This window comes from Cyclopterus lumpus, chromosome 14 (assembly GCF_009769545.1).
Source record: "Cyclopterus lumpus isolate fCycLum1 chromosome 14, fCycLum1.pri, whole genome shotgun sequence".
NCBI classification, from domain to species: domain Eukaryota; kingdom Metazoa; phylum Chordata; class Actinopteri; order Perciformes; family Cyclopteridae; genus Cyclopterus; species Cyclopterus lumpus.
Window position 1 is genome coordinate 1227501 of NC_046979.1, and position 25000 is coordinate 1252500.

Genomic DNA, 25000 nt, shown 5'->3' on the forward strand with positions numbered 1-25000 from the left:
GGAGTTTATTAATGAAACAGAGGAGTTTATTAAAGAGTTTATTAATGAAACACAGAGGAGTTTATTAATGAAACAGAGGAGTTTATTAAAGAGTTTATTAATGAAACACAGAGGAGTTAATTAAAGAGTTTATTAATGAAACACAGGAGTTTATTAAAGAGTTTATTAATGAAACACAGGAGTTTATTAAAGAGTTTATTAATGAAACACAGAGGAGTTTATTAAAGAGTTTATTAATGAAACTTGCAGTAGGTGAACAGAGTTCCGGCTAACTCTCCCGTAGAGTTCCGGCTAACACTCCCGTAGAGTTCCGGCTAACTCTCCCGTAGAGTTCCGGCTAACTTTCCCGTAGAGTTCCGGCTAACTCTCCCGTAGAGTTCCGGCTAACTCTCCCGTAGAGTTCCGGCTAACTCTCCCGTAGAGTTCCGGCTAACACTCCCGTAGAGTTCCGGCTAACACTCCCGTAGAGTTCCGGCTAACTCTCCCGTAGAATTCCGGCTAACGCTCCCGTAGAGTTCCGGCTAACGCTCCCGTAGAGTTCCGGCTAACGCTCCCGTAGAGTTCCGGCTAACTCTCTAACTCTCCCGTAGAGTTCCGGCTAACTCTCCCGTAGAGTTCCGGCTAACTCTCCCGTAGAGTTCCGGCTAACGCTCCCGTAGAGTTCCGGCTAACTCTCTAACTCTCCCGTAGAGTTCCGGCTAACGCTCCCGTAGAGTTCCGGCTAATTCTCTAACGCTCCCGTAGAGTTCCGGCTAACGCTCCCGTAGAGTTCCGGCTAATTCTCTAACGCTCCCGTAGAGTTCCGGCTAATGCTCCCGTAGAGTTCCGGCTAATTCTCTAACGCTCCCGTAGAGTTCCGGCTAACGCTCCCGTAGAGTTCCGGCTAACGCTCCCGTAGAGTTCCGGCTAATTCTCTAACGCTCCCGTAGAGTTCCGGCTACCTCCCGTAGAGTTCCGGCTAATTCTCTAACGCTCCCGTAGAGTTCCGGCTAACGCTCCCGTAGAGTTCCGGCTAACTCTCTAACGCTCCAGTAGAGTTCCGGCTAATTCTCTAACGCTCCCGTAGAGTTCCGGCTAACGCTCCCGTAGAGTTCCGGCTAACGCTCCCGTAGAGTTCCGGCTAACGCTCCCGTCCTTCCTCTCTGCAGCCGGCGCTGGCGTCCATCTGGCGGCGTCCTCGCGGTGCGCGGGGTTTCCTGCGCTGCCTGCTGCTCTGCGCTCTGGGCTCCTTCATGTTCGGCTGGCACGTGCACGAGAAGGCCGTCCTCCTCGCCATCTTGCCTCTCAGGTGAGTTTAACCGATGTTCTACACAGGTGTCGTATTCCCGTGTTCTACGTACTACTTTCTGTTTTGATTGCACTACATTTCTCCGACAGCTTTAGTTACTCTTCAGATTACGAGTGAATTTAGTTTAGTTAGTGTTTTTGTTTATGTTTTGTTTCCTGCAGCTTCCTGGCGGTCGAGAGCAGAGAGGATGCTGGGATATTTCTGGTTCTCACCACCACAGGTCATTACTCGCTGTTCCCGCTGCTCTTCACCCCCGCAGGTAAACACCAGAATATATACTTCTGAAGTATATAATATATAGAAGTATATAATACATACTTTTGTATGGAGTATTTTTATAGCGTGTTAATAATACTTTTATAACATATCTGAACCCTTTCTCCACTGCATTTTAGAAATGTCTTCTCTAAAATGTAACTTTGTGAAGCAGCTGTTCAGGTGCCGTGACCTCTGACCTCTTGTGATTCTCGTGTCTCATTCTTTTTATTGATCTGAATATTATAATGCGATATGTAATGACTTCATTGTATGTGCGTTGCAGAGCTGCCCATCAAAGTGTTTCTGATGCTGATGTTTACGATCTACTCTTTCACCGCTCTGAGGAAACTTCACAGGTAAAGAAAGTATTGCTTTGTGTTGAATATATTATACAATACTTCAATATCACAAATTACAAACTCTCCTCAGAGGGCTTCACAACATCCTCTGACCTTTGACAGTACAATAGATGTCATGTGACCAGAAGTACAATCGATGTCATGTGACCAGAAGTACAATAGATGTCATGTGACCAGAAGTACAATAGATGTCATGTGACCAGAAGTACAATAGATGTCATGTGACCAGAAGTACAATAGATGTCATGTGACCAGAAGTACAATAGATGTCATGTGACCAGAAGTACAATAGATGTCATGTGACCAGAAGTATAATAGATGTCATGTGACCAGAAGTACAATAGATGTCATGTGACCAGAAGTACAATAGATGTCATGTGACCAGAAATACAATCGATGTCATGTGACCAGAAGTACAATAGATGTCATGTGACCAGAAGTACAATAGATGTCATGTGACCAGATGTATAATAGATGACCAAATGATTCATATGATGAGTAAACTCTAGTGAAATAAACTGAAAGGTAGTAGCACGATGATGGTGAAGTTAAATATAATAGAATAATAATGATAATTAAAGCAGTAATTGACAATACTAATTGCAATGCAACTATTAATAATAATCATGAAAATATCAGGAGGTGTCGGGCAGGACCAGGATCCAGATCAAACCAGGACCAGGGTCCAGATAAAACCAGGACCAGGGTCCAGATCAAACCAGGACCATTGTCCAGATAAAACCAGGACCAGGGTCCAGGTCAAACCAGGACCAGGGTCCAGATCAAACCAGGACCATTGTCCAGATAAAACCAGGACCAGGGTCCAGGTCAAACCAGGACCAGGGTCCAGATCAAACCAGGACCATTGTCCAGGTCAAACCAGGACCAGGGTCCAGATCAAACCAGGACCAGGGTCCAGATCAAACCAGGACCATTGTCCAGGTCAAACCAGGACCAGGGTCCAGGTCAAACCAGGACCAGGGTCCAGATCAAACCAGGACCAGGGTCCAGATGAAACCAGGACCCATGTACTTATACAATAGCGTTTAATGTACAGGGTTGTATTTGACTCCGATACCCAGAGTGCTTTGCACTAAAGGTGTTCTCTCTCTCCGCTCAGCGGCCCCGTGCTCCGTCCTCTGGAGTCCGCCTACCTGCTGGGTCTCGGCGTCGTGGCGCTCGCCTGTGAGGCGGCCTTCCCGCTGTCGCCGTGGCGACACAAGCTGCCCTTCCTGCCCCTGCTGGCGACCTCGGTGTACTGCTCCGTGGGCGTCTGCTACTCCTTCCTGCGCCTGTATGCCAGTCTGCTGCGGCAGGAGGAGAAGCACAAACAGCTGTGAGAGGTCTCAGGTCAGATTCCCTACCCAAAAAACACAACTACATCCTGCACATGTGCCCCTGAGCAAGGCACTCGGACGCTGATCAATCAGGAGGAAGTGATCTGTGTTCTTCTTCTTCTTCTTGTGGATTATGGACCACATGACGACAACACGACGACAACATCCTCAACAACTTATTGATCCTCAACCGGATCGATAAGTCACCACCAGCTGGAGGTTTTGAGTTTATGGGCGTGACAGAAGAACGAATGATGAAGGTTAATAACAAAGTAAATAAAAAAGGTTGTCGTAGAGTGATGGACGACTTTCTTAAAATGTGTATTTCTGTGGACTTCCAGACAGGAAACAACAATCAGAGTTACAATAACATCCTATTTTATACGTTAGTGATTATACTAGTAATCCATGATCAAAAATGCTGTAAAACCCTTTTTTAATTTATTTTTAAAGATGCTTCAACGCGACATCCCTGTTAACTGTTAACAGTCAAAATATAAAAAATATATCCAACCAGATATTCAGTTTCAAGAGAGACAACACTTACAAATTATATTCGTTAAAGAAAGTGAATTTAATTAAAAAACACATCAATCCTACAATCTTTTTTTTAAAAAAGGGATTCATATGATATAGATTTAAATTTATTTTCAGGGTGACGACAGACGTTCAGAGCTTCAATGGAAAACCTTCAAAACGTTCTGCACGGCATCAATGCAGAAGCAATGCATGCTGGGATAGGTTCCAGCCTCCCACGACCCTGTATGGATGGTACCGGTCGGGAATGACGCATCAATTCAGCTGCAATAGTTTTATTTATTTCAAACTCTTTTCATCTCAAAGTCAGACTTTCAACGTGGTTTTTTTCATACTAACTTTTACATCTCGGTCGTTGGAAAATTTGCCTCGAAAAACAGATTTAAGTCAAACGATGAAGTAATCTATTATAAATGAGGCCAGAATCCAACTCGGCTAACTGTAGTTTCTCTGAAGGTGAAGATCTACTTCCTGGTTTGATGAAATCAAACGCCATGTGGACTGAAACGGAACTGAAAGACGGGAATTATGTTTTGTTTTTTCTATATTTTCAAATAAATGAAATAAAGATGAATTTGTATATGTAATGATTCACCTTTCAAAAGAAAAAGTCCAACTGGATTCAAACAAACTCATATTCACAATAATAAGTCATTCCCATTAGCACGTGAATAAAAACATCAATAATAGCGTTTTGTTTAAAAACTTTATTGATAAGGCAACACAAAACACGATTGGTTGAAATTAATTTAACAGAGTTTTACACGTTTCTATTGCACAATAAGGAGTGTTAGCGCTGATGCTAACTGTTAGCGCTGATGCTAACTGTTAGCGCCGATGCTAACCTGCAGGACCGATCTGACTACGACTACCCGTTAGCAGCTTTGTGGGCAGAATGGCCTCCGCCATCGAACCAGTTTCCTCTTCACAAACATTCCACCTCTGTTCTCTTGATCTTGTCTCGTATAAAAGTAAAAATCATTCAGTGGATTCCTTTTTAACGTCAAAATAACAGACAAGTCGCACTAAACGAACAAACTAAAGCTGTAAAACTAAGTTCATCCATTCAAACATTGAAGCAGTTTAAAACGTTGACAGAGACTCGAAATGAACGACAGTTTGAAGATTTTACACAAGTCCTGCATTCAAAAGTAAAAGTAAAAGTAAGTTAAATATTACAATCTAAATGTACTTAAAGTACTCGTTCTGTCCTGTGAGAACCTCGTATCTCTAAAAAGAAGAAACTGATCCACACATCTGGAGATACTTTTCACTGGACAGGAAGTGGTCATCTGAAGAGAAACCAAAGAACTGCAAATAACGATTATTTTCATTGTTGATTGTTTATTTATTTATTAATCGATTAAGAAGTATTGTCTTTAAAATATCAGAACCTTGTGAAAAAAGGTTCTGATTTTTAAAATATTGTCAATTTAAATGTAATAATTATCGACTAATCAATAAATTGCACAGCTTGTCAGACAAATGTCGCGCAGTTTAAATTATTTGTCTCAAAACAAGGTGACGTGTCTTTATTTAGCTGTTAATCACACCTGGTCTAGTTTGTCCTGGTTTGGTCCGGTTTGGCCTTGGTAGCCTGGACTGGCCTGTAATGAAAAGTAGATTGATTGAGTTTTTATTAAAGTAGAGCTCCAGTTTGTGGAACTGAAGAGTTAAAGCCGTGTCTGTAAATCCGCTCCATTACGGCTCAGGAGGCTAAACCTGTTAACGGCATTACAGCGGATCAGCCGATTCAGGGAAAAGACTCCCAGCATGCTCTGCTCTCTGAGCAGTTTGAATTAAAAGATGTTGATCGGACGTCGACGCTCGACTCAACGCGTCGAATATCAGGAAAAATGCGACGTGCAAAGAATGAAACTCTTTGTAAATGTGAAATGTAAAATAGGGTGTTTTTGGACCGGAGGAAGTTCTGAGCACCAAGAACATCCGTTGGTGAAGGTGATCACATCCAGTGAGTCAGCCGCCATTTATAAACATTTTCTTCATCGGATTCAGTCTTGAATTGGCAAAAGTGTTGAAAGAAATGATTACTATGGGATGAAAGAGTCCAGAAGAGCATCAATGGTCCTAGTGTTGTGCTGTCGGTACCAAAGAGGTCCTGAACCTCGACACCAGGTCCTGAACCTAATTTTCGGTATCTTTTGAAACTGGAATCATCACCACTATTGTTTAAAAAAATGTGTTGCACAAATAACAAAATCTGAAAGACGGATTCAAAGACGGTTGATTTTACTTTTTTTTTAGCTGCTGGGAAAAAAACCGGAATGATCAAAGTCTTCTTCAAAGATATCTTTGTCCAAAAATGAATTCTTTTTTTAGTTTTTTGGAGACGAGCAGCTGGAGCGCTCGAAGTCTTTTCTCCTACTTTGTGACTCTTAAACATGTTTTGGAGGGGGGGCTCTGGATTGCAGGATTTCTGCTCTGTTCAGTCTTTGGTCGTTTTCTGCGCCTCCCGGCTCGGCGCTCTCACCCCGCCCGGCCCTCCACGATGATGATCAACACCGGCGTCAGGTCCATCAGGCTCTTCAGCATGTTCATGATGTCCTCGTGGTCTCGGGCTCCCTCGATGAACTCCTCCAGGGTCAGCTCACCTGAGTGGGGTCAAACGACGGCGACAGAGTGCTTAGTATGGAACACTCAAGGGGGGTTTCTTTAACTTCAAACATTAAAACAAGATGGTTAAAAACATGTAAAACTGTCCAGATTTAAGGTTACATTTAAAAACCTGGAGACTAGTTGGTTCCCTTGTAGACTCTAAAGACTCTTAGATTTAGTCTTTAGTCATTTTATCCTTCATGGTTTTTCAGAATGTATTGAATATTTCAGTCAATCTAGTGTAGCCATAACAATTTTGTCTTAAAAGTCAATTTAATTTCACACAAGATAAAATCTTAAGTGATTTTGAGGATCTTCAGATCAAAGTTTTGGAAGCCCATAATATATGGATTTATTGTATCTTTTAAGGGTTTAGTGGCGGTTTATTACCTCTAAACGAAAACGTGGTGCTTTGCACATCATCCGTTGGGGCTTTTATGACTTTTCTCTGTAGTTTTCCTTCAGCAGTAAAACACAGTATCGTCTGCATATAATTGGATTTTGCACTTTCTTAGTTTAATCCCCAAACTGAACGCTGGTGCCTTTTTCAGTTCGGTACAATATTAAAAACTCTACTCAACAAATTAACACACTTTTAATATTCTTAGATCCTTACGACTAGTGAGGTAAAGACTGTAAAGTTTGTCTTGAGGGTAAATGGCGGTTGATTTTGTTCGTTCCCATTTTAAGACGTCTCAGCTCGTCGGGCAATAATAATGATATCTATAGCAACTTGTTCTTTACCTTCTCCCTTCACGTCGATCTTTTCAAACATGACCGCGACCATGTCCTCGGGGTCGGTGTCTCTGTTTCGTGTAATGTCCTGGATGGCCTGCAGGGGGAGACACACACACAGTCTCACTCGTACGGATGTCGTAAAAACAGGAGATACAAAACAAGGGTTTTTTAATTCCTGTAAAGATTTAAAACACTTTTATTTCTAATCTTTTAAGAAACAATGTTAAATGAGTTAAAAAGATTCTGTGAATAATCTGTGTTCAAACGTTGGGAATTTATGGATCATTTGCCCAGAATTAGGAAAGGGGAAACAAAGAGAGAAAATGGCATATAAAGTGTTATTTCAGGTTTAATTTTCCTTTTCTCATTTCCATTTCTAGATTTTAAATGTCACTTTTCAAACTTCTTTTTAAAAAAAAACGTTTTAACGTTTGATTACGGCCGGATTATCGTTTAAATAAAACCATCAGAATGAAGTCTCAGAATCCGTCCGACGGGTTCGACGTGCAGCTCCTCAGCTCAGATGATTCAGTCGCTTCACAGTTTGTAGGACATTTAAGTGTGTTAAGTGTGTTCTTAACACTAACTTTTTCGTAACTTTTATTTAGACCCTAAAGTTTCCTTAAAGTTCTGAAATGCATTTTTGCATCGTTCCTTCCAGAAATCTTCTTCATTCCATTTTTTATACTTCTCTGACTGACATATTTGGTGTCTTTTGGAATATTTGAGAATGAATTAATTCAAATTCTATTATTCTATGCAACATATTATTAGTAAATCCAGAAAGTTTCACAATCAAATCTAAAGACCATCTTTGTCTGTCTGTTAACAGTCAGCTAAGCCCCGCCCCCCGATGGAGCCCACACTGTCACTAATTGTTCTACATGAAGAAATATCCCATTTTTTGGAAAAACTAAAAAGCAATTTCAGAGAAAAGCAAACGGAAGGATCAACACAATGTGTTTGAGGGATTTATCGGGTCAAAAAGATAAAGATAGAAGCTAACTTTACACTCCTCCTATGAATCGCCACCTTAACGTGGTGGAGGAGTTTGAGTGGCTCAGTGATCCTGGGAGCTATGTTGTCCGGGGCGTCAGCCCCTGGTAGGGTCTCCCAAGGCAAACAGGTCTCGGGGGAGAGCCCAGACTAAGAGCGGTTCAACAAACCCTGATGATAAGCAGCCCACGGATTGTAGCCACCTTGCCCGGACAAGGGAAACCGGGGCACCCTCCCGGAGCCAGACCCAGGAGGGGAGCTCGTCGGCGAGCGTCTGGTGGCCGGGCTTTCGCCCATGGGGCCCGGTCGGGCTCAGCCCGAAAGAACAACATGGAGCAGCTGTCACCCTGTGGACCCACCACCCGCAGGGAGAATTATCGGGGTCGGGTGCTATGTAGACCGGGCGGCGGGCCAGGCGGGAGACCTGGGCGGGCCGATCGCCGGCAGCATAGACTAGCTCTAGGGACGTGGAACGTCACCTCACTAGCGGGGAAAGAGCCGGAGCTGGTGCAGGAGGTGGAGCGGTACCAGCTAGATATAGTTGGGCTCACCTCCACGCACAGCATGGGCTCTGGAACCAAGCTCCTGGAGAAGGGTTGGACTTTGTCCTTTTCTGGAGTTGCCCAGGGTGAGAGGCGCCGGGCGGGAGTGGGGATACTCACGAGCCCCCGGCTGAGCGCCGCTGTGTTGGAGTTTTCCCCGGGGAACGAGAGGGTCGCCTCCCTGCGCCTACGGGTTGCGGGGAGTAAGGCTCTGACTGTTGTTTGTGCTTATGCACCGAACAGCATTTCGGAGTATCCGGCCTTCTTGGAGTCGGTGGGAGGGGTCCTGGAAAGGGCGCCGCCTGCCGACTCCATAGTTCTCCTGGGAGACTTCAACGCTCACGTGGGCAATGACAGAGAAACCTGGCGGGGCGTGATTGGGAGGAACGGCTTGCCCGATCTGAACCCGAATGGTGTTTTGTTGTTGGACTTCTGTGCTAGCCACAGTTTGTCCATAACAAACACCATGTTCGAACATAAGGTGGCTCATAAGTGTACCTGGTACCAGAACACCTTAGGCCGGAGATCAATGATCGACTTTGTAATCGTATCATCTGATCTGCGGCCGTATGTCTTGGACACTCGGGTGAAGAGAGGAGCAGAGCTGTCAACTGATCACCACCTGGTGGTGAGTTGGATCAGATGGCGGGGGACTCGGCTAGAGAGACCTGGCAAGCCCAAACGTGTAGTGAGGGTGAACTGGGAACGTCTGGCAGAGGATCCTGTCCGGGAGGTCTTCAACTCCCACCTCCGGAAGAACTTCTCACAAATCCCGAGGGAGGCTGGGGACATGGAATCCGAGTGGACCTTGTTCAAAGCCTCTATTGTGGACGCGGCTGCTCGGGGCTGTGGCCGGAAGGTCATCGGTGCCTGTCGTGGCGGCAACCCTAGAACCCGGTGGTGGACACCGGGGGTGAGGGTAGCCGTCAAACTGAAGAAGGAGGCCTTTCGGGCCTGGCTGGCCCAGGGGTCTCCTGAAGCAGCTGACGGGTACCGGCGGGCCAAAAGGGCTGCAGCGACGATGGTCGCGGAGGCTAAAACTCGGGCATGGGAGGAGTTCGGGGAGGCCATGGAGAAGGACTTTCGGTTGGCCTCAAGGAAGTTCTGGCAAACCATCCGACGGCTCAGGAAGGGAAAGCAGGGTCTACCCCAGGCTGTTCTCAGCAGGGGGGGGGAACTGCTGACCCGGACTGGGGACATCGTCGGGCGGTGGAAAGAGCACTTTGAGGAACTCCTAAACCCGGCCAACATGTCCCCCGGAGAGGGGGCAGCGCCGGAAGACTTTGGGGTGGATTCACCCATATCCCTGGCAGAGGTCGCTAAGGTAGTCAAAAAGCTCCTTGGTGGCAAGGCGCCAGGGGTGGATGAGATCCGCCCTGAGATGCTGAAAGCGCTGGACATTGTTGGGCTGTCTTGGTTGACACGCCTTTTCAGTGTCGCATGGGGGTCGGGAACAGTGCCCATGGACTGGCAGACCGGGGTGGTGGTTCCCATCTTCAAGAAGGGGGACCGGAGAGTGTGCTCGAACTATCGTGGTATCACACTGCTCAGCCTCCCGGGAAAAGCTTATGCCAGGGTGCTGGAGAGGAGGCTCCGACCGCTTGTCGAACCTCAGATTCAGGACGAACAGTGCGGATTCCGTCCCGGTCGTGGAACAGTGGACCAGCTCTTTACCCTCGCAAGATTACTGGAGGGGTCCTGGGAGTTTGCCCAACCAGTTTACATGTGCTTTGTAGACCTGGAGAAGGCTTTCGACCGGGTCCCTCAGGGGTTTTTGGGGGGTGCTGCGGGAGTATGGGGTGCCGGACCCGTTGGCACGGGCCATCCGGTCTCTGTACGCCTGCAGTAGGAGCTGTGTTCGTCTCCTCGGTAGTAAGTCAGACACGTTCCCGGTGGGTGTTGGCCTCCGCCAGGGCTGCCCTTTATCACCGGTCCTGTTCGTGACCTTCATGGACAGGATATCTAGGCGCAGCCAGGGGGCGGAGAGGATCCGGTTCGGGAGTCTCGGGATCGCCTCTCTGCTGTTTGCGGATGATGTGGTCCTGTTTGCCTCCTCGGACCGTGACCTCCAGCATTCACTGGGGCGTTTTGCAGCCGAGTGCGAAGCGGCAGGGATGAGAGTTAGCACCTCCAAATCTGAGGCCATGGTGCTCTGCCGGAAACCGGCGGATTGCTCCCTCCAGGTGGGGGCAAACTGCCTACCCCAAGCGAAGGAGTTCAAGTATCTCGGGGTCTTGTTCACGAGTGAGGGTAAGGTGGAGCGGGAGATCGATAGGCGGATCGGTGCGGCTGCAGCAGTAAAACAGGCGCTGTACCGGTCCGTCTTAGTGAAGAGGAGCTGAGCCGGAAGGCAAAGCTCTCCATTTACTGGTCGGTCTACGTTCCAACCCTCACCTATGGTCACGAACTCTGGGTCGTGACCGAAAGAACGAGATCTCGGATACAAGCGGCCGAAATGAGCTTCCTCCGTAGGGTGGCCGGGCTCAGCCTTAGAGATAGGGTAAGGAGCTCGGACATCAGGGGGGAGCTTGGAGTCGAGTCGCTGCTCCTTCGTGTCCAAAGGAGTCAGCTGAGGTGGTTCATCTAGTCAGGATGCCTCCTGGACGCCTCCCATTAGAGGTTTTCCGGGCACGTCCAACTGGTAGGAGGCCCCGGGGAAGACCGAGGACACGCTGGAGGGATTATATCTCCCGGCTGGCCTTGGAACGCCTCGGGATCCCCCAGAATGAGCTGGAAAGTGCTGCGGGTGAGAGGGAAGCCTGGGTCGGCCTGCTGAACCTGCTGCCACCGCGACCCGACCCCGGATAAGCGGGTGATAATGGATGGATGGATGGCTAACTTTACATTTAAATCCTTATATTTTTAAGTGGATCTCTTCAGGTTTTTTTTCCTACATTTTGGTCAAATTAGCATAAAGTATCTCAAATGATTTAATATTATTAGCTCCTGTTAGTTGTGCAGGATTAAGAGGTTTCATGGACAGTTGTTCTGGTTGTTGGGTGCTTACTGAGAAGATGGTCTCCAGCTCTTCCTTGTCGATCTTCCCGTTGCCGTCCTGGTCGAACAGTTTGAAGTACCACTTTAGTTTCTGGTTGATTTCTCCCTTCAGCATCAGACTGATGGCTGCGATGTATTCCACGAAGTCGATGTAGCCGTCCTGCAAGGCAGAGCAGAGGGATCAGAATCTCTCATTTTGGATTTTTAATCTGAGCTCTAAAACTAAAGCTGGCCGTTAAATACAAAGTAGGCAAGGTTGACATCCAGAGTGGTCAGATGTAGTACTCTTCATGTTTACGTAGTTGTTCCATTGACCTCCATCAAACTCCCTGAGGATGAACCTCCTTCCTGAGGATGAACCTCCTCCCTGAGGGTTGAACCTCCTCCCTGAGGATGAACCTCCTCCCTGAGGGATGAACCTCCTCCCTGAGGGTTGAAACTCCTCCCTGAGGGATGAACCTCCTCCCTGAGGGTTGAACCTCCTCCCTGAGGATGAACCTCCTCCCTGAGGGATGAACCTCCTCCCTGAGGGTTGAACCTCCTCCCTGAGGATGAACCTCCTCCCTGAGGGATGAACCTCCTCCCTGAGGGTTGAACCTCCTCCCTGAGGATGAACCTTCTCTCTGAGGTTTGAACATCTGAACCTCCTCCCTGAGGGTTGAACCTCCTCCCTAAATTTCACCACCAAACACTGGGAATCCAATTAGTTTGTTGTTGACGCACACGGCGAAAGCCAATTAGACGGAGAGCCAATGAAAGTTGTGCTTCGGCCATCTTTGTCCTGATTCACAAAGGCATGTTTAACGCTTTGGTCTCTGCAGCGGAACCCGTTGTGTTATTCAACATAAAACATAAATATATAGAAATATGATTCAGGGTCAGAAAGCATCTTAATGGATGCAGATGTACAGCTAAGAGACAACGCCTCTGGTTAACCTTCAAACTAAAAGCATAATGTTTTACAGTGAAAGTTTATAGTTGGCTTTAGGGAATAGTGCTTTAAGGTCCTCTTTATATATATATATATATATATATAAATATATATATATATATATATTTATTTTTTTATATAACTCAATCTACAGATGAAAGCCATGAGATGCAGTTAAAAGCTCCATAAAGAGATAATTAGTGGAACTTGAGTTAAGATTTTCTTCCATTAAAAAAAGAAAATGTAATTCAAAGTGCATTTGTTTGTATTTTATTGCCACACATACTTCTACTACAAATACAAATTTTAATTATTAAAATGTTCTTAATGAATCATGTGGTTTTGTCTAATATTTAATAATAATTTAATATAATTTTTTGGAATAAAAAACAAACGAACGATCAAAATGATTCTCCACTCGTCTTCACATCCTCAAAGTGAGATCTCATATTTAACATTTATATTAATGAGAAATATCCCATGTATGGCAGTTTGATCTGCAGACGTCGGCTTGTATGATATGTTTTATTTCAGGTAAAATAAATAGAGGAGCGATGGATTAGTGAGTGATCAAATGTGTCAAACCAACACTTACAAGACGCCAAATGTATATTTATTGGTAATTATATTTGTCAATAGAGAACAGAACGTCTACAAATAGAATCGGACAGGAAATTTTTTTTTAAATAATCATCTGATTAAAAATGTGGAGAAACTACCAAACTGGTTTTAGTTTTTTCCAAAAAGCAATTTTAAAACCAGATTTCTTTAGTTTTGCAAAAATTTACCTTTTTTTAACATCCTTTGACATAATCTGGTGTGTTTAAAAAAAAAAAGCATTGATATCCTGTTGTAAGTGACATTTTGTCTGTTTCACCGTTTTTGTCAGATCTTTTTTTTGTATTTTATTTATTTTAGGATCCTTTAAAAAATGAGCTCATTCTTAATAACAAATCAGATTGGCATACATTGCATGAGCTTCAGTAGAAAGGTCAAAGGTCAGTTTAGTGTAAACATGTTGGTTCAGTTTGTCAACACATTACACCTTTATCTTTATTTATCATATGTACTTTATGATTCACTTTCCTTGTACAGGATTTAAAAACAACCCACCGTCCTTAATTTGTGTCAAATATACTCCGTAGTTTATCTAAAGTTAAAAATAAGGCTTCAGCAGTCCGAGTTATGCAAGTCAAGTGTGTATCTTTCAAAATAAGAGTCTTTAGTATAAACAATGGTTCTGTAATAAAGTTACGTTGCAGAGGTTTACGTAGGGTTTTAGTGTTTTTTGGGCCATTATGAAAAGCACAATAATCAATGTTATCATGAATTGGTATTGATTTATGCAGATACACACATGCTTTTTTATACTAACCTTAACCGTCCACACTAAATGCATAGCTCCAACCCTGACCCTTTATTATAACCTAAACCTTATTCTAACCTGAAACTTAAAAACAAAGTCTGAACATTCAAAGGGAACTAAAACTAAATGTTTCTAAACCTGTTTCGAACCTTTGTACATATACAATATTTCTTCTATTTTTTGTTCTTTAACATACCTGTAATATAGTGATGCAATTGCTAACACAGCAACCCCAGACTGAGTATATCCTACCTGTTAAACTTTGCATTAAATTCAATTTAAATGAAATCCTTCCCAGGATGTTTTATGATAATTCTCCACATTACAAACCCGCCTGGTTACGCTCTCCGAACGATTGCAGTGGAGTTTGAATACTAAACATGTCGTGACATTGATAACGTTAAAGGGTGTGATGTTTAGAAGTGTGGTGGAATGAGGTACTACAGTAGGCGGAGCTTGGAGAAAGCAATGAGCTGCTGTGGACGGATTTTAGGCTCCTAAAATATCTATATCAGTTTGAGTGAACGCTATATTTAGAATATCTTCACCTCTTTATCTTGATGCCAGACAGTCTGTTACCGTTTCTCTCTTCAAACACACCAGACTCCATTGATAAAAACATAGATTGAAGCTGCTGGTCTCCTGCTGCCTGCATCAGTTAGTTAGTTTGGCAGATCTGAACTATCCCTTTAAAACTTTAAAACCCTTTGCGTCGGTAATAACTATCCCTTTAAAACTTTAATACCCTTTGCGTCGGTAATAACTATCCCTTTAAAACTTTAAAACCCTTTAAAACTTTAAAACCCTTTGCGTCGGTAATAACTATCCCTTTAAAACTTTAAAACCCTTTGCGTCGGTAATAACTATCCCTTTAACCCCGGCCTCCTGTGTCACAGTTTAACACTTCGTACTCTCGGTACTAAAGCCGAAGTCACTGATGATAATTACGTACAGGGGACGTACATTTCATTCTTAGGACGACTCCTGAAATATAAAAGTTATTCTTTATAAACTTGCAGAAGAGCAGTTGGTAACATTTACACAATTAACAGTTATTTCCAGTAAAGTAACACCGCCGATGATATCAGAAGGCTGAGCCATAGAAACATTTAAATATACACAGTATATAATGTAGAAGATTAAGCTCAAAACTTTAAAATGATAAAATAAGTAATATGTATAACTTTAGGAAGTACTGCATTACATTGCTTAAATATACTATACTGTATATATATATATATATATATATATATATATATATATTATATGTTTGCTATTTGTAAATATTCCTCAAATCTAAATTTCCCCCAACCATTTAGCTCCAGTGAGGCTCAGACAACTGGTTCTGGTCCAGTTGAACCAGTGGACAAGCCAGATGCAAAGACTTCCCCAAATATGAATAAAACGGAAAAAATAAATCTCCAGCCTTCAATAACAATTCAGAAGCTTAAATTTAAAAAGCCTGTGTGAGAAACGCACCCCGTCCATGTCGAAGGTGAGGAAGACCTGGTCCACGTAGCTGTTGGCGTTCTCCGTCATGCCCTTCAGACCCAGGATGGCTTTCAGCTCGAACAGCGTGATGAGGCCCGACGGAGACTCCCGCATGAACTTGTTGTACCAGTGGTGCATGTCCTCCGCCAGGATGTCGTCCAGGTTGGAGCCGTGGTTCCCCATTGGTCCGGTCCGACGGGTGCACCGAGAAAAACCAAAAAAGATAAGGAAGAACGAGGGACTCTCACCCTGAAGGAAAAGGGTTTTGGACAAAGAGACGGAACCAGCAGATGACCTCCGATGTTTAAAGAACAACGACGGAGCTCGATGAAGGGGTCTGAAGTCCGTCTGGACAGACGAAGAAACGCGACATAAAGAGTCACCAAAAGGTTAGAAATCCGCAGGCTCGGCGGCAGGAAGATGGAGCCGGCCGACGTCCAGTGACTCTGCAGGTAGAGAGCAACACCTCAGGACTCTCTAACCCTCTTAGGTTCTGCACGAAAAAGAAATCAAGGATGCACCCAAAATAACTCCCTAATGAGATCAGGCCTCTGGCAGCAATGTTCTGCTGCCAGAGGCCGAGCCGAGAGGCTTTACCTGCCGAGGTTCAGCCGAGGAGGAGGGCTGTCCCTGGAAGGAGGTTACGTAACGGCTCACCTGGGTGTCCTGGGGGGCACGGACGGGTCCAGGTCATGTGTGGATGCTTCAACAGGCAGGACGACGGGCTTCATTAAAAAGTGAAGCGTTAAACAGTTACGAAGTGCAAGTAGTGTCCTTAAGTACAATTTAGAGAATTTTAGAGATTTTCTATGGTGAAAATACTGAGAAAAGACGTCATTATTTTTTTAAATAACATGAAAACCTAAAACCCTGGAGGTACAAAGACAAACCGAAAGATGACATCATAATGCTTCTTTCTGTATTGCGATATCTCCAACATTGGTCTATTATAGGCTCTGCGCTACTGGTAGTGATCCAGTTAAACCATTTAAACCCATAATGACTTGACAGGAACACTGGGAGTTTAAACATCTATATCATTTTCATTTTTCATGACAAATACGTGTTTCGACATGAAAACGTTACAAAGATTAAAATTAGAGGGGTGAAAATAAATAAGTAGCTCTCGATATAACGCAAAAAGACTAAATAAAGACACAAAACTAACACAGACTTAAAATGACCACAAAGAGACACAAAAAACACAAAATGATCATGAAGACACAAAATGACCACAAAGAGACCAAAAACAACAAGACATGAAAGATACGCAAAGCACAGAGATTCCATGCTGCTACAGCGCCACCTATTGGTCAAATGGCACCCAATTGGTCATGGTCACTCAGAGATCATTTCTACACATTTACACCAAATGTGGTTGCAATGGCACAAAGCGTTCAAAAGATAGGACGTTTTATTTTTAGTAAATAGAAGCCCCGCCCACAGCATTTGACCCAACTTTGAGGGCCATCTATACCAAAATGGTATGAAACATCAAACTTTCCCCTGCTTGATTCAGAGATGTTCTCTCCCGAATTTGGTGACGATGGTTCAAAATGTGTAAAAAAGATTTGGACACCATTAAAAAATGGCTGAAGATTAGTCAAAGGGGCGTGGCTTATATTTAGTTTTGGAGACATAAATGTGAAGTCTGTTGTTTTTAGCGCCACCATTTGCCCAAATCACACCACATCCGACACTCGGAGTCGATCGGATCGACGGCTCCTTCAGAAAGACGGACTCTCGATACTTCAAAATACAACATCAATCTGTTCATTGTGGACAGTCTGAACTTCTCAACCTCTCTGACACCTACGAATCAGAGGCTGAGCATCAACAGCTGAGAAACAATGTCGGAGTGTGTTAATCCGGTCAGACGTCAGCGGCTCCTCGGCTTAAATCAGGCTGGAGCTTTTTTTATCACACTTTTAATGATTCTCAATGTGACGTCCCATCGTATTCAGATACTTCCTGTGGCCTAACTACTTTAATAATTAGGCTTCTGGGACTTGGTTGACTTGGTTGTTGTGGACACAGTATGTGACCTATGACCTTTTTTATTAACAGCTGACTGAAACACCTGTTATTGACATGGTTCTCCCAGCATGCCTCTGGATTTGCGTGGGCTTTTCTTTTTTGGCAGTGAACCTTTAGGTTTCCAGAGCGGTGGCCTTTTCTTCTTCTTCTGTTGACCCGTTTAGTTTCCGGCGGTGAGACGGGACTCTGCGTGTACCGGAGGATCAAACGGATTACCCAGAACAAAGATTAAAACTCAGCGAGCGGCCGCCAGGTTTCCGTCCTCTCGGCGGAGGACTCGTCTTTTCCAGGTACGAGTAGATTAAGAGTTCCCGAGTCACGGGGAGACGTGCCAGCTGTGGAAGGTCCCACTCGTCATCACTATCGCTGAGCTGTGAGTGTCTTATTTACAAGGCACCTAAAAATATCATGAACACAATGAACAAACCTTGTCGGGGGTTTATAGCACAATAACACAACAGTGTTGGGTTTGGGTTGAGTCTTATTTGTCTCTTTGTTCTTTGTCTCTTTGTAGTTGGATCTTTGTGTTGGTCTCGAGTCTCTTTGCATGTGTGTCTTTGTGTTTGTCTCTTTGTAGCTGGATCTTTGTGTTGGTCTCGAGTCTCTTTGCATGTGTGTCTTTGTGTTTGTCTCTTTGTTCTTTGTCTCTTTGTAGCTGGATCTTTGTGTTGGTCTCGAGTCTTTTTGCATGTGTGTCTTTGTGTTTGTCTCTTTGTAGCTGGATCTTTGTGTTGGTCTCGAGTCTCTTTGCATGTGTGTCTTTGTGTTTGTCTCTTTGTAGCTGGATCTTTGTGTTGGTCTCGAGTCTCTTTGCATGTGTGTCTTTGTGTTTGTCTCTTTGTAGCTGGATCTTTGTGTTGGTCTCGAGTCTCTTTGCATGTGTGTCTTTGTGTTTGTCTCTTTGTAGCTGGATCTTTGTGTTGGTCTCGAGTCTCTTTGCATGTGTGTCTTTGTGTTTGTCTCTTTGTAGCTGGATCTTTGTGTTGGTCTCGAGTCTCTTTGCATGTGTGTCTTTGTGTTTGTCTCTTTGTAGCTGGATCTTTGTGTTGGTCTCGAGTCTCTTTGCATGTGTGTCTCTGTGTTTGTCTCTTTGTAGCTGGATCTTTGTGGTCAGGTCTACGTGTCGGGTCTTTTTGTTGATGCTTCAGTCTCTTTGTGTTAATGTTGAATGCCTTTTTGTGGTGATTTTGCTTCTCTTTGTCTGTTTGAAGTCGTTTCGCATCCGGATTGTGTTGTTTTCAGTCTTTGTAGTTATATTGCATCTCTTACAGTCTTATTCTGGTGATTTTCTATTTCTTTGTGGTAATTCTTTGTCGTTTCACGTCTCTAGAGTCAAACTTCTTTAGCAAGTGCTTTACTGGTATTTCTCTGAATATTTATATTCAGAAGTAAAGTAGATATTTGAATACTTGTTCCACTACTGCCAGCGCTTTAAAACAAGGAACATTTATAGAACATAAACACAAAGGTAAACATGAATGTAGCAAAAATATGCATTTTAATATCACTTTTGAACTTAAAGGCACAATGTGACGTCCCCAGCTTTTAGGCTTAACTACAGAATTTAGAGTTAATGTGCCTTTGCACAGTAAAAAAACAAAAACAATAACAAACCTCTGTGGTTCGTTGTTATGAATGAAGGCTTCAGGTTTTCTCTCTGACAGCTTTTAACTTTAACAAGCGAGTATCTTATTTTGATACTTTTAAATTTTTTTGCACAACTCAAAATAAACGGACACCAAAAGCACATCTTCATCGTCATCATCAATAATCATCATCGTCGTCATCATCATCAATCGTCGTCATCGTCAATCATCATCCATCATCGTCATCATCAATCATCGTCAATCATCATCGTCATCAATCATCATCATCGTCATTCATCATCGTCGTCATCATCATCGTCATCAATCATCATCGTCAATCATCATCGTCGTCATCATCATCGTCATCAATCATCGTCATTCATCATCGTCGTTATCATCATCGTCATCAATCATCATCGTCGTCATCATTCACCGTCATCATCATCAATCATCGTCATCATCGTCATCAATCATCATCATCGTCGTCATTCACCGTCATCAATCATCATCGTCATCAATCATCATCATCGTCGTCATTCACCGTCATCAATCATCATCGTCATCAATCATCATCATCAATCATCATCGTCATCAATCATCATCATCGTCAATCATCATCAATCATCGTCATCAATCATTATCATCATCAATCATCATCATCGTCGTCATCATTCACCGTCATCAATCATCATCAATCATCGTCATCATCATCATCGTCATCATCATTCACCGTCATCAATCATCATCTTCATCGTCATCAATCATCGTCATCATCTTCATCGTCATCAATCACAGCTCTGGAAGCACCGAACATCAAAGAAAACAATGACGCAAAAAATAAAATCACATTCTATAAAAAAGGAACAAATCCAGCGTTGCAGTGTAAAAAAAACAAAAACAAAAAGTCGAGGATTAGTAAAAAAACAACAAATTCACATCAATCGTTTTCAGGAGGTGGAACTTGAGTTAAATTCAGTCGTTCACGTTCCTGCTTCGTCTTCACCGAACAGAAACCGCACCGACAGAGTTTGGGGTCCCCGCCGCTGCAGGGTTTCCCTCCCGGCCTCCCAGGGGCTCATCGGGCCGATGCCCGATCCTCCTGCAGGAGAAGGAGAACCTGCAATAAGTCAACGCCATCTTCTTTTAGGTCGACGGGGAAGAAGCCAATAAACAGGTGAGCAGAGAAGTTATTGTTTTGACACAATAACAACAATAATAACCACATAACATGCAATATCACTTCCATTATTATAATATAACCCTTTTACTACTTTTCAATATGATTGATAATATTAGTTTTTCTTTTTTGTTTCCATTAAGCACTGCTGCTCCTATTACTTCTCATACACCTTTTTGATTTTTGTCTCTTGTATATACTGTGTGTATATATATATATATATATATATATATATACACGTAAATACATATATATATATATATATATATATACTGTATATATATATGGAAATAATACATACATATATATATATAAGTAAATAAATGTATATATATTGTATTTACGTTGCTCTTATTGTGTTCTGCTTTGCACTGGTGTCAGTTACTACTTTTACATTTAATATTTGTTCTATTGTTCATATATGTCTATATTTTTATTCTACTCTCCTGTTGATATCTTATTTGAGACTTGATTGAATCACCTCTCTTTTCTTTTAGCTGACGCTTTTATCCAAAGCGACTTACAATAAGTGCATTAAACCATGAGTCCAAACTCAGAACAACAAGAATCAAGCAAGTACAATTTCTTCAATAAAGTTAAACTACAAAGTACTATCAGTAAGAGACATTTAAGTGCTACTAAAGTGCTAAACTACAAAGTGCTATCTGTAAGAGACATTTAAGTGCTACTAAAGTGCTAAACTACAAAGTGCTATCTGTAAGAGACATTTAAGTGCTACTAAAGTGTTAAACTACAAAGTGCTATCAGTAAGAGACATTTAAGTGCTACTAAAGTGTTAAACTACAAAGTGCCATCAGTAAGAGACATTTAAGTGCTACTAAGGTGTTAAACTACAAAGTGCTATCAGTAAGAGACTACTAAAGTGTTAAACTACAAAGTGCTATCAGTAAGAGACATTTAAGTGCTGCTAAAGTGTTAAACTACAAAGTGCTATCAGTAAGAGACATTTAAGTGCTACTAAAGTGTTAAACTACAAAGTGCCATCAGTAAGAGACATTTAAGTGCTACTAAGGTGTTAAACTACAAAGTGCTATCAGTAAGAGACTACTAAAGTGTTAAACTACAAAGTGCTATCAGTAAGAGACATTTAAGTGCTGCTAAAGTGTTAAACTACAAAGTGCTATCAGTAAGAGACATTTAAGTGCTGCTAAAGTGTTAAACTACAAAGTGCTATCAGTAAGAGACATTTAAGTGCTACTAAAGTGCTAAACTACAAAGTGCTATCAGTAAGAGACATTTAAGTGTTAAACTACAAAGTGCTATCAGTAAGAGACATTTAAGTGTTAAACTACAAAGTGCTATCAGTAAGAGACATTTAAGTGCTACTAAAGTGCTAAACTACAAAGTGCTATCAGTAAGAGACATTTAAGTGTTAAACTACAAAGTGCTATCAGTAAGAGACATTTAAGTGCTACTAAAGTGTTAAACTACAAAGTGCCATCAGTAAGAGACATTTAAGTGCTACCAGTAAGAGACATTTAAGTGCTACCAAAGTGCTACTACGGCTCTACCTTCCCTATTCAAGGTGTCGTAAGATGTGTTTTTAGTCTGTAGAGACTTCCTGTCCTGATGTCAATGGGGAGCTCGTTCCACCAATGAGGAGCCAGCACAGCAAACAGTCGGGACTTTCATCTATTTTTCTCCTTCCTCCTTTCTTACCGTTTTAAGATCCTTCTTCTCCTCCCTTTGATCCTTCCTTCATCTCCTCGTCTCCTCTGGTCTCGACGCTCTTTGACTCGTCTTCTTCTTCTTTGTTTTTCTGAAGACACGTGGAAGTGTCCGTTTCATCTCCTCCTCCTGTTGTTGTTGTTGTTGTTGTTGTTGTTGTTTTGTCCTCCGGTTCGGTCGGGGAGCTCGGAGACACTTCCCCTCCCTCCATGGCGACGCCGACCTCGTCTCCGTTGCTGGACTTCCTGTGGCGGCGGGACGGTGGGCGTCGCCGGATGGAGTGGCGAGCTCGTTCCTGGAGAGGGAACCAATGAGAGCGGAGACAGACGGATGAGGTCATTGTATCCTGACGCTTCTCTGGACAACGTTAGCGCCTTTAGCTTTAGGAGCTTTTACTTGGTAGATGTGGATTACATTTCGTTATTGTCAACGCCCACAGGACAAGAATACTAAATAATAAAGGGTTAAAGCCCCGTTGTTGGTAATAATAATGCCAAATAAACCACTTTTAATAGGAATTAATGTGAGTAAATATGTGCTGTTTGGTTCCCCAAATAACAGATTATGAAACAATAGACACAGACATGTAAAAGACCCCCAATAGGAAGTGGACCAATGAAAACGCTCGATTTGACGGGATCAGGAGGGACCGACCTTGATGTTGGTGTTCGACAGGACGGATCCCTCCTCCACTGTGGGAGGGGCTTCAAAGGAGGCGGGGCCTTCCTCCTCAGTCCACGGCGAGGCGCCGGTGGCGGTGAGCGGGCTGGCGGGAGGCGTGGCCGAAAAAAAGCCGGAAACCAGGGCGCAGCCGGGGGAGGGCGGGGTGAAGGGGGGGGGCAGCAGCTTGAAGCCGGGGCTCTTTGGAGAGGGCAGCAGGGTCGTGGGAGAGAGAGAGAGGTTGGCCTACACACACACACATACACACACACACACACACACACACACACACACACAGTAAGAGTGATGTCAGAGTGCAGCTCTCTGTCCACACCAGCAGAGCGCTGCAGAATCCATTAAGAGGAACTCACCTGGAGCTTCTCGATCAGAGCAGAGTTCCTCTTGGCTTTGGTAGGTAGAGGAGAGGTGACACCTGGAGGCTGCTGAGACACACACACACACACACACACACACACACATTAACTATTCATTCTGATTGTTGATGTCAAAGGTTCCATCCCTCTCACCTCCGGGTGGGCTTTGGAGAGCTGTAGAGAGCGAGGAGGTCGTCGTCTGACTGGCTTCTCCTGCTAAGCAAACAATCATTAGTGCCATTAAACCACTTAACTGTTACAATATTATATAATATTACTGACAGTATCTTCATTTAGTGCAGAGATCAAAAGTCCATGTTGGCTTTCGTCAACATCCTCCTTTTTATCTGTTTGTCTAGTTTGACTTATAAACGCATTACTTACAAATAAAGCCATCGGATGAATGGAACACGGTCATCACAGCAGATATTTTATTATATTATTATTATAATAAAGACAGTCAACACCACACAGTCAGGAGCTAGTCGGCCGGTTGGGGTCATGGATAGATCACTGAACGGGTTTATCAGTTACTGACCAAAACCTCTATGAATGAAAAATGAAAACAAAGATATACGAAACAACCACAAAGAGACACACTGTGACAGCAAAGAGACACATAACAACCACAAAGAGACACAATACGACCACAAAGATGTGTAACAACCAAAGAGAGACACAAGACAACCACAAAGAGACACAATGCAACCACAAAGAGACACAATGCAACCACAAAGCGACACAAAACAATCACTAAGAGATACGAAACGACCACAAAGAGATTTGAAACAACCACAAAGATACATAAAACAGCCACAAAGAGATACAATATGACCACAAAGAGATATGAAACAACCACAAAGAGACACAATATGACCACAAAGAGATATGAAACAACCACAAAGAGATGACTACAAAGAGACACAAGACACAACATAAAGAGACACAACATGACCACAAAGATATGCGACGTGACTACAAAGAGACACAATACGACTACAAAGAGACACAATACGACTACAAAGAGAAAACAAAACAACCACAAAAATGTTGTGTATTTGTTGTGGTTTTGCATCTCTTTAAAAAAAAAAACTTTGACCACGTGTCTCAATTCTACGCATGTAGACAGACATTGAACTCACCGTTTCAATCCCAGCAGCATCGTGTGGACAAGTCGAGCCTTTGAATCTGCCGGCAAGTTCAGCCACCGAGCGCCGGGATAGAGCCTCCTCCTGAGGGAAGGGATGTGGGGTGAGTACTAACCACCACCTGCATTGTGTAATTTCACATGTACATTTCTGAGCTGTTGGAAACAATTCCTCAGATTTTTTAACCTTCCTCTTTTGTAAAAAAACTGTAAAAAACACATTTTTCCATGATATACAATACGTTCTCTTCAAACGACAAAATAGATGGGAGATTTATCTCGCATGCAATGCATTCTGGGAAATCTGCACACACACTGATCATGTTTCTTTAGAAATCTCTTCCTCATTTATCAACAATTCATCCAATAACTTTAACTTTAAATCAGGTGAACCAATGTTTACTAGCACATAAATGGTCCAAGTAGTAAAATTAACTTGGAATTAATTATGTATATATATATATATATATATATATATATATATATATATATATATATATATATATAAGCTTGAATATGCTATCCCAATGTGCTGCCGCTAATGTTCTTGTACTTTTACTATTATTGCGACTACTGCTCTGGCTGCAGGTCACTTCCTGGCTGCGGTGGCATGTTGGCAGCGCTGTGACCTGATTGGGAAAAGGAAATGTGAAGGCAGCTGCTCATGAGAGGCTCTGAGACAACAGGCCTCACGTGTTTTCTGACCCAAACATTACGATCTGAAGGGTTTCTAGATTTGAGGCAGAGTTCAATCCTTCAACAGTTAGCTTCCATGCTAACGGCTGCTGAAACCAGAACGTCTCAGTTTGGCATAACCGGTGGTACAACTGTAATATCTCCTTTTTACATTTCTGTTTCTGTTTAATAAACAACA

The 25000-nt window shown here is 43.1% G+C and overlaps 3 protein-coding genes across 11 annotated transcripts in view; 1 reads left to right on the forward strand and 2 right to left on the reverse strand.

Annotated features, from left to right (window-relative positions):
• alg8 (ALG8 alpha-1,3-glucosyltransferase) overlaps positions 1–5265 on the forward strand; it is a 13507-nt gene extending 8242 nt beyond the window's left edge. For 3 of the 4 annotated variants that reach the window (XM_034550818.1, XM_034550819.1, XM_034550817.1), the window contains exons 10-13: positions 1149–1288; positions 1450–1547; positions 1830–1902; positions 3026–3542. In XM_034550818.1, the coding sequence (XP_034406709.1) occupies positions 1149–1288; positions 1450–1547; positions 1830–1902; positions 3026–3245 (531 nt within the window). In that variant the 3' untranslated portion in view covers positions 3246–3542. Of the gene's footprint in view, positions 1–1148; positions 1289–1449; positions 1548–1829; positions 1903–3025; positions 3543–3896 lie in introns of those variants that run through there. The other variant, XR_004611071.1, reaches the window with a different exon arrangement.
• A 747-nt stretch (positions 5266–6012) lies between these two features.
• guca1d (guanylate cyclase activator 1d) lies at positions 6013–18075 on the reverse strand. Of its 2 annotated transcripts, none has more exons than XM_034550826.1 (5): positions 16054–18075; positions 15445–15902; positions 11679–11828; positions 7140–7227; positions 6013–6391 (listed from the first exon to the last, which is right to left on the reverse strand). In XM_034550826.1, the coding sequence occupies exons 2-5, from the start codon at positions 15637–15639 to the stop codon at positions 6267–6269; spliced, it is 558 nt and encodes a 185-aa protein (XP_034406717.1). In that variant the 5' UTR covers positions 15640–15902; positions 16054–18075; the 3' UTR covers positions 6013–6266. The 2 variants fall into 2 exon arrangements, with proteins under 2 accessions (XP_034406717.1, XP_034406719.1); XM_034550828.1 differs by having other exon boundaries at positions 16114–16130.
• An 897-nt stretch (positions 18076–18972) lies between these two features.
• Positions 18973–25000, reverse strand: part of dub (duboraya) — a 12196-nt gene continuing 6168 nt past the window's right edge. Inside the window, exons 2-7 of one of the 5 annotated variants that reach the window (XM_034550823.1) lie at positions 24122–24211; positions 23133–23192; positions 22977–23048; positions 22600–22851; positions 21937–22240; positions 18973–20178 (exon numbers count right to left, since the gene is read on the reverse strand). In XM_034550823.1, coding sequence (XP_034406714.1) covers positions 21941–22240; positions 22600–22851; positions 22977–23048; positions 23133–23192; positions 24122–24211 — 774 coding nt within the window. In that variant the 3' untranslated portion in view covers positions 18973–20178; positions 21937–21940. Of the gene's footprint in view, positions 20220–21936; positions 22241–22599; positions 22852–22976; positions 23049–23132; positions 23196–24121; positions 24212–25000 lie in introns of all 5 variants that reach the window. The other 4 variants (XM_034550824.1, XM_034550820.1, XM_034550821.1 and 1 more) reach the window with 4 other exon arrangements.

Bases quoted from the DNA above. Each gene is read 5' to 3' on its own strand.
- guca1d (XM_034550826.1), bottom strand. From the start codon at position 15,639: ATGGGGAACCACGGCTCCAACCTGGACGACATCCTGGCGGAGGACATG. The intron at 11,829-15,444 runs GTGCGTTTCTCA...TCTGCCTTGCAG, and splicing joins TCACCTTCGACATGGACGGG to GACGGCTACATCGACTTCGT. The intron at 6,392-7,139 runs GTAAAGAACAAG...GACCCCACTCAG, and splicing joins GATCGACGTGAAGGGAGAAG to GTGAGCTGACCCTGGAGGAG.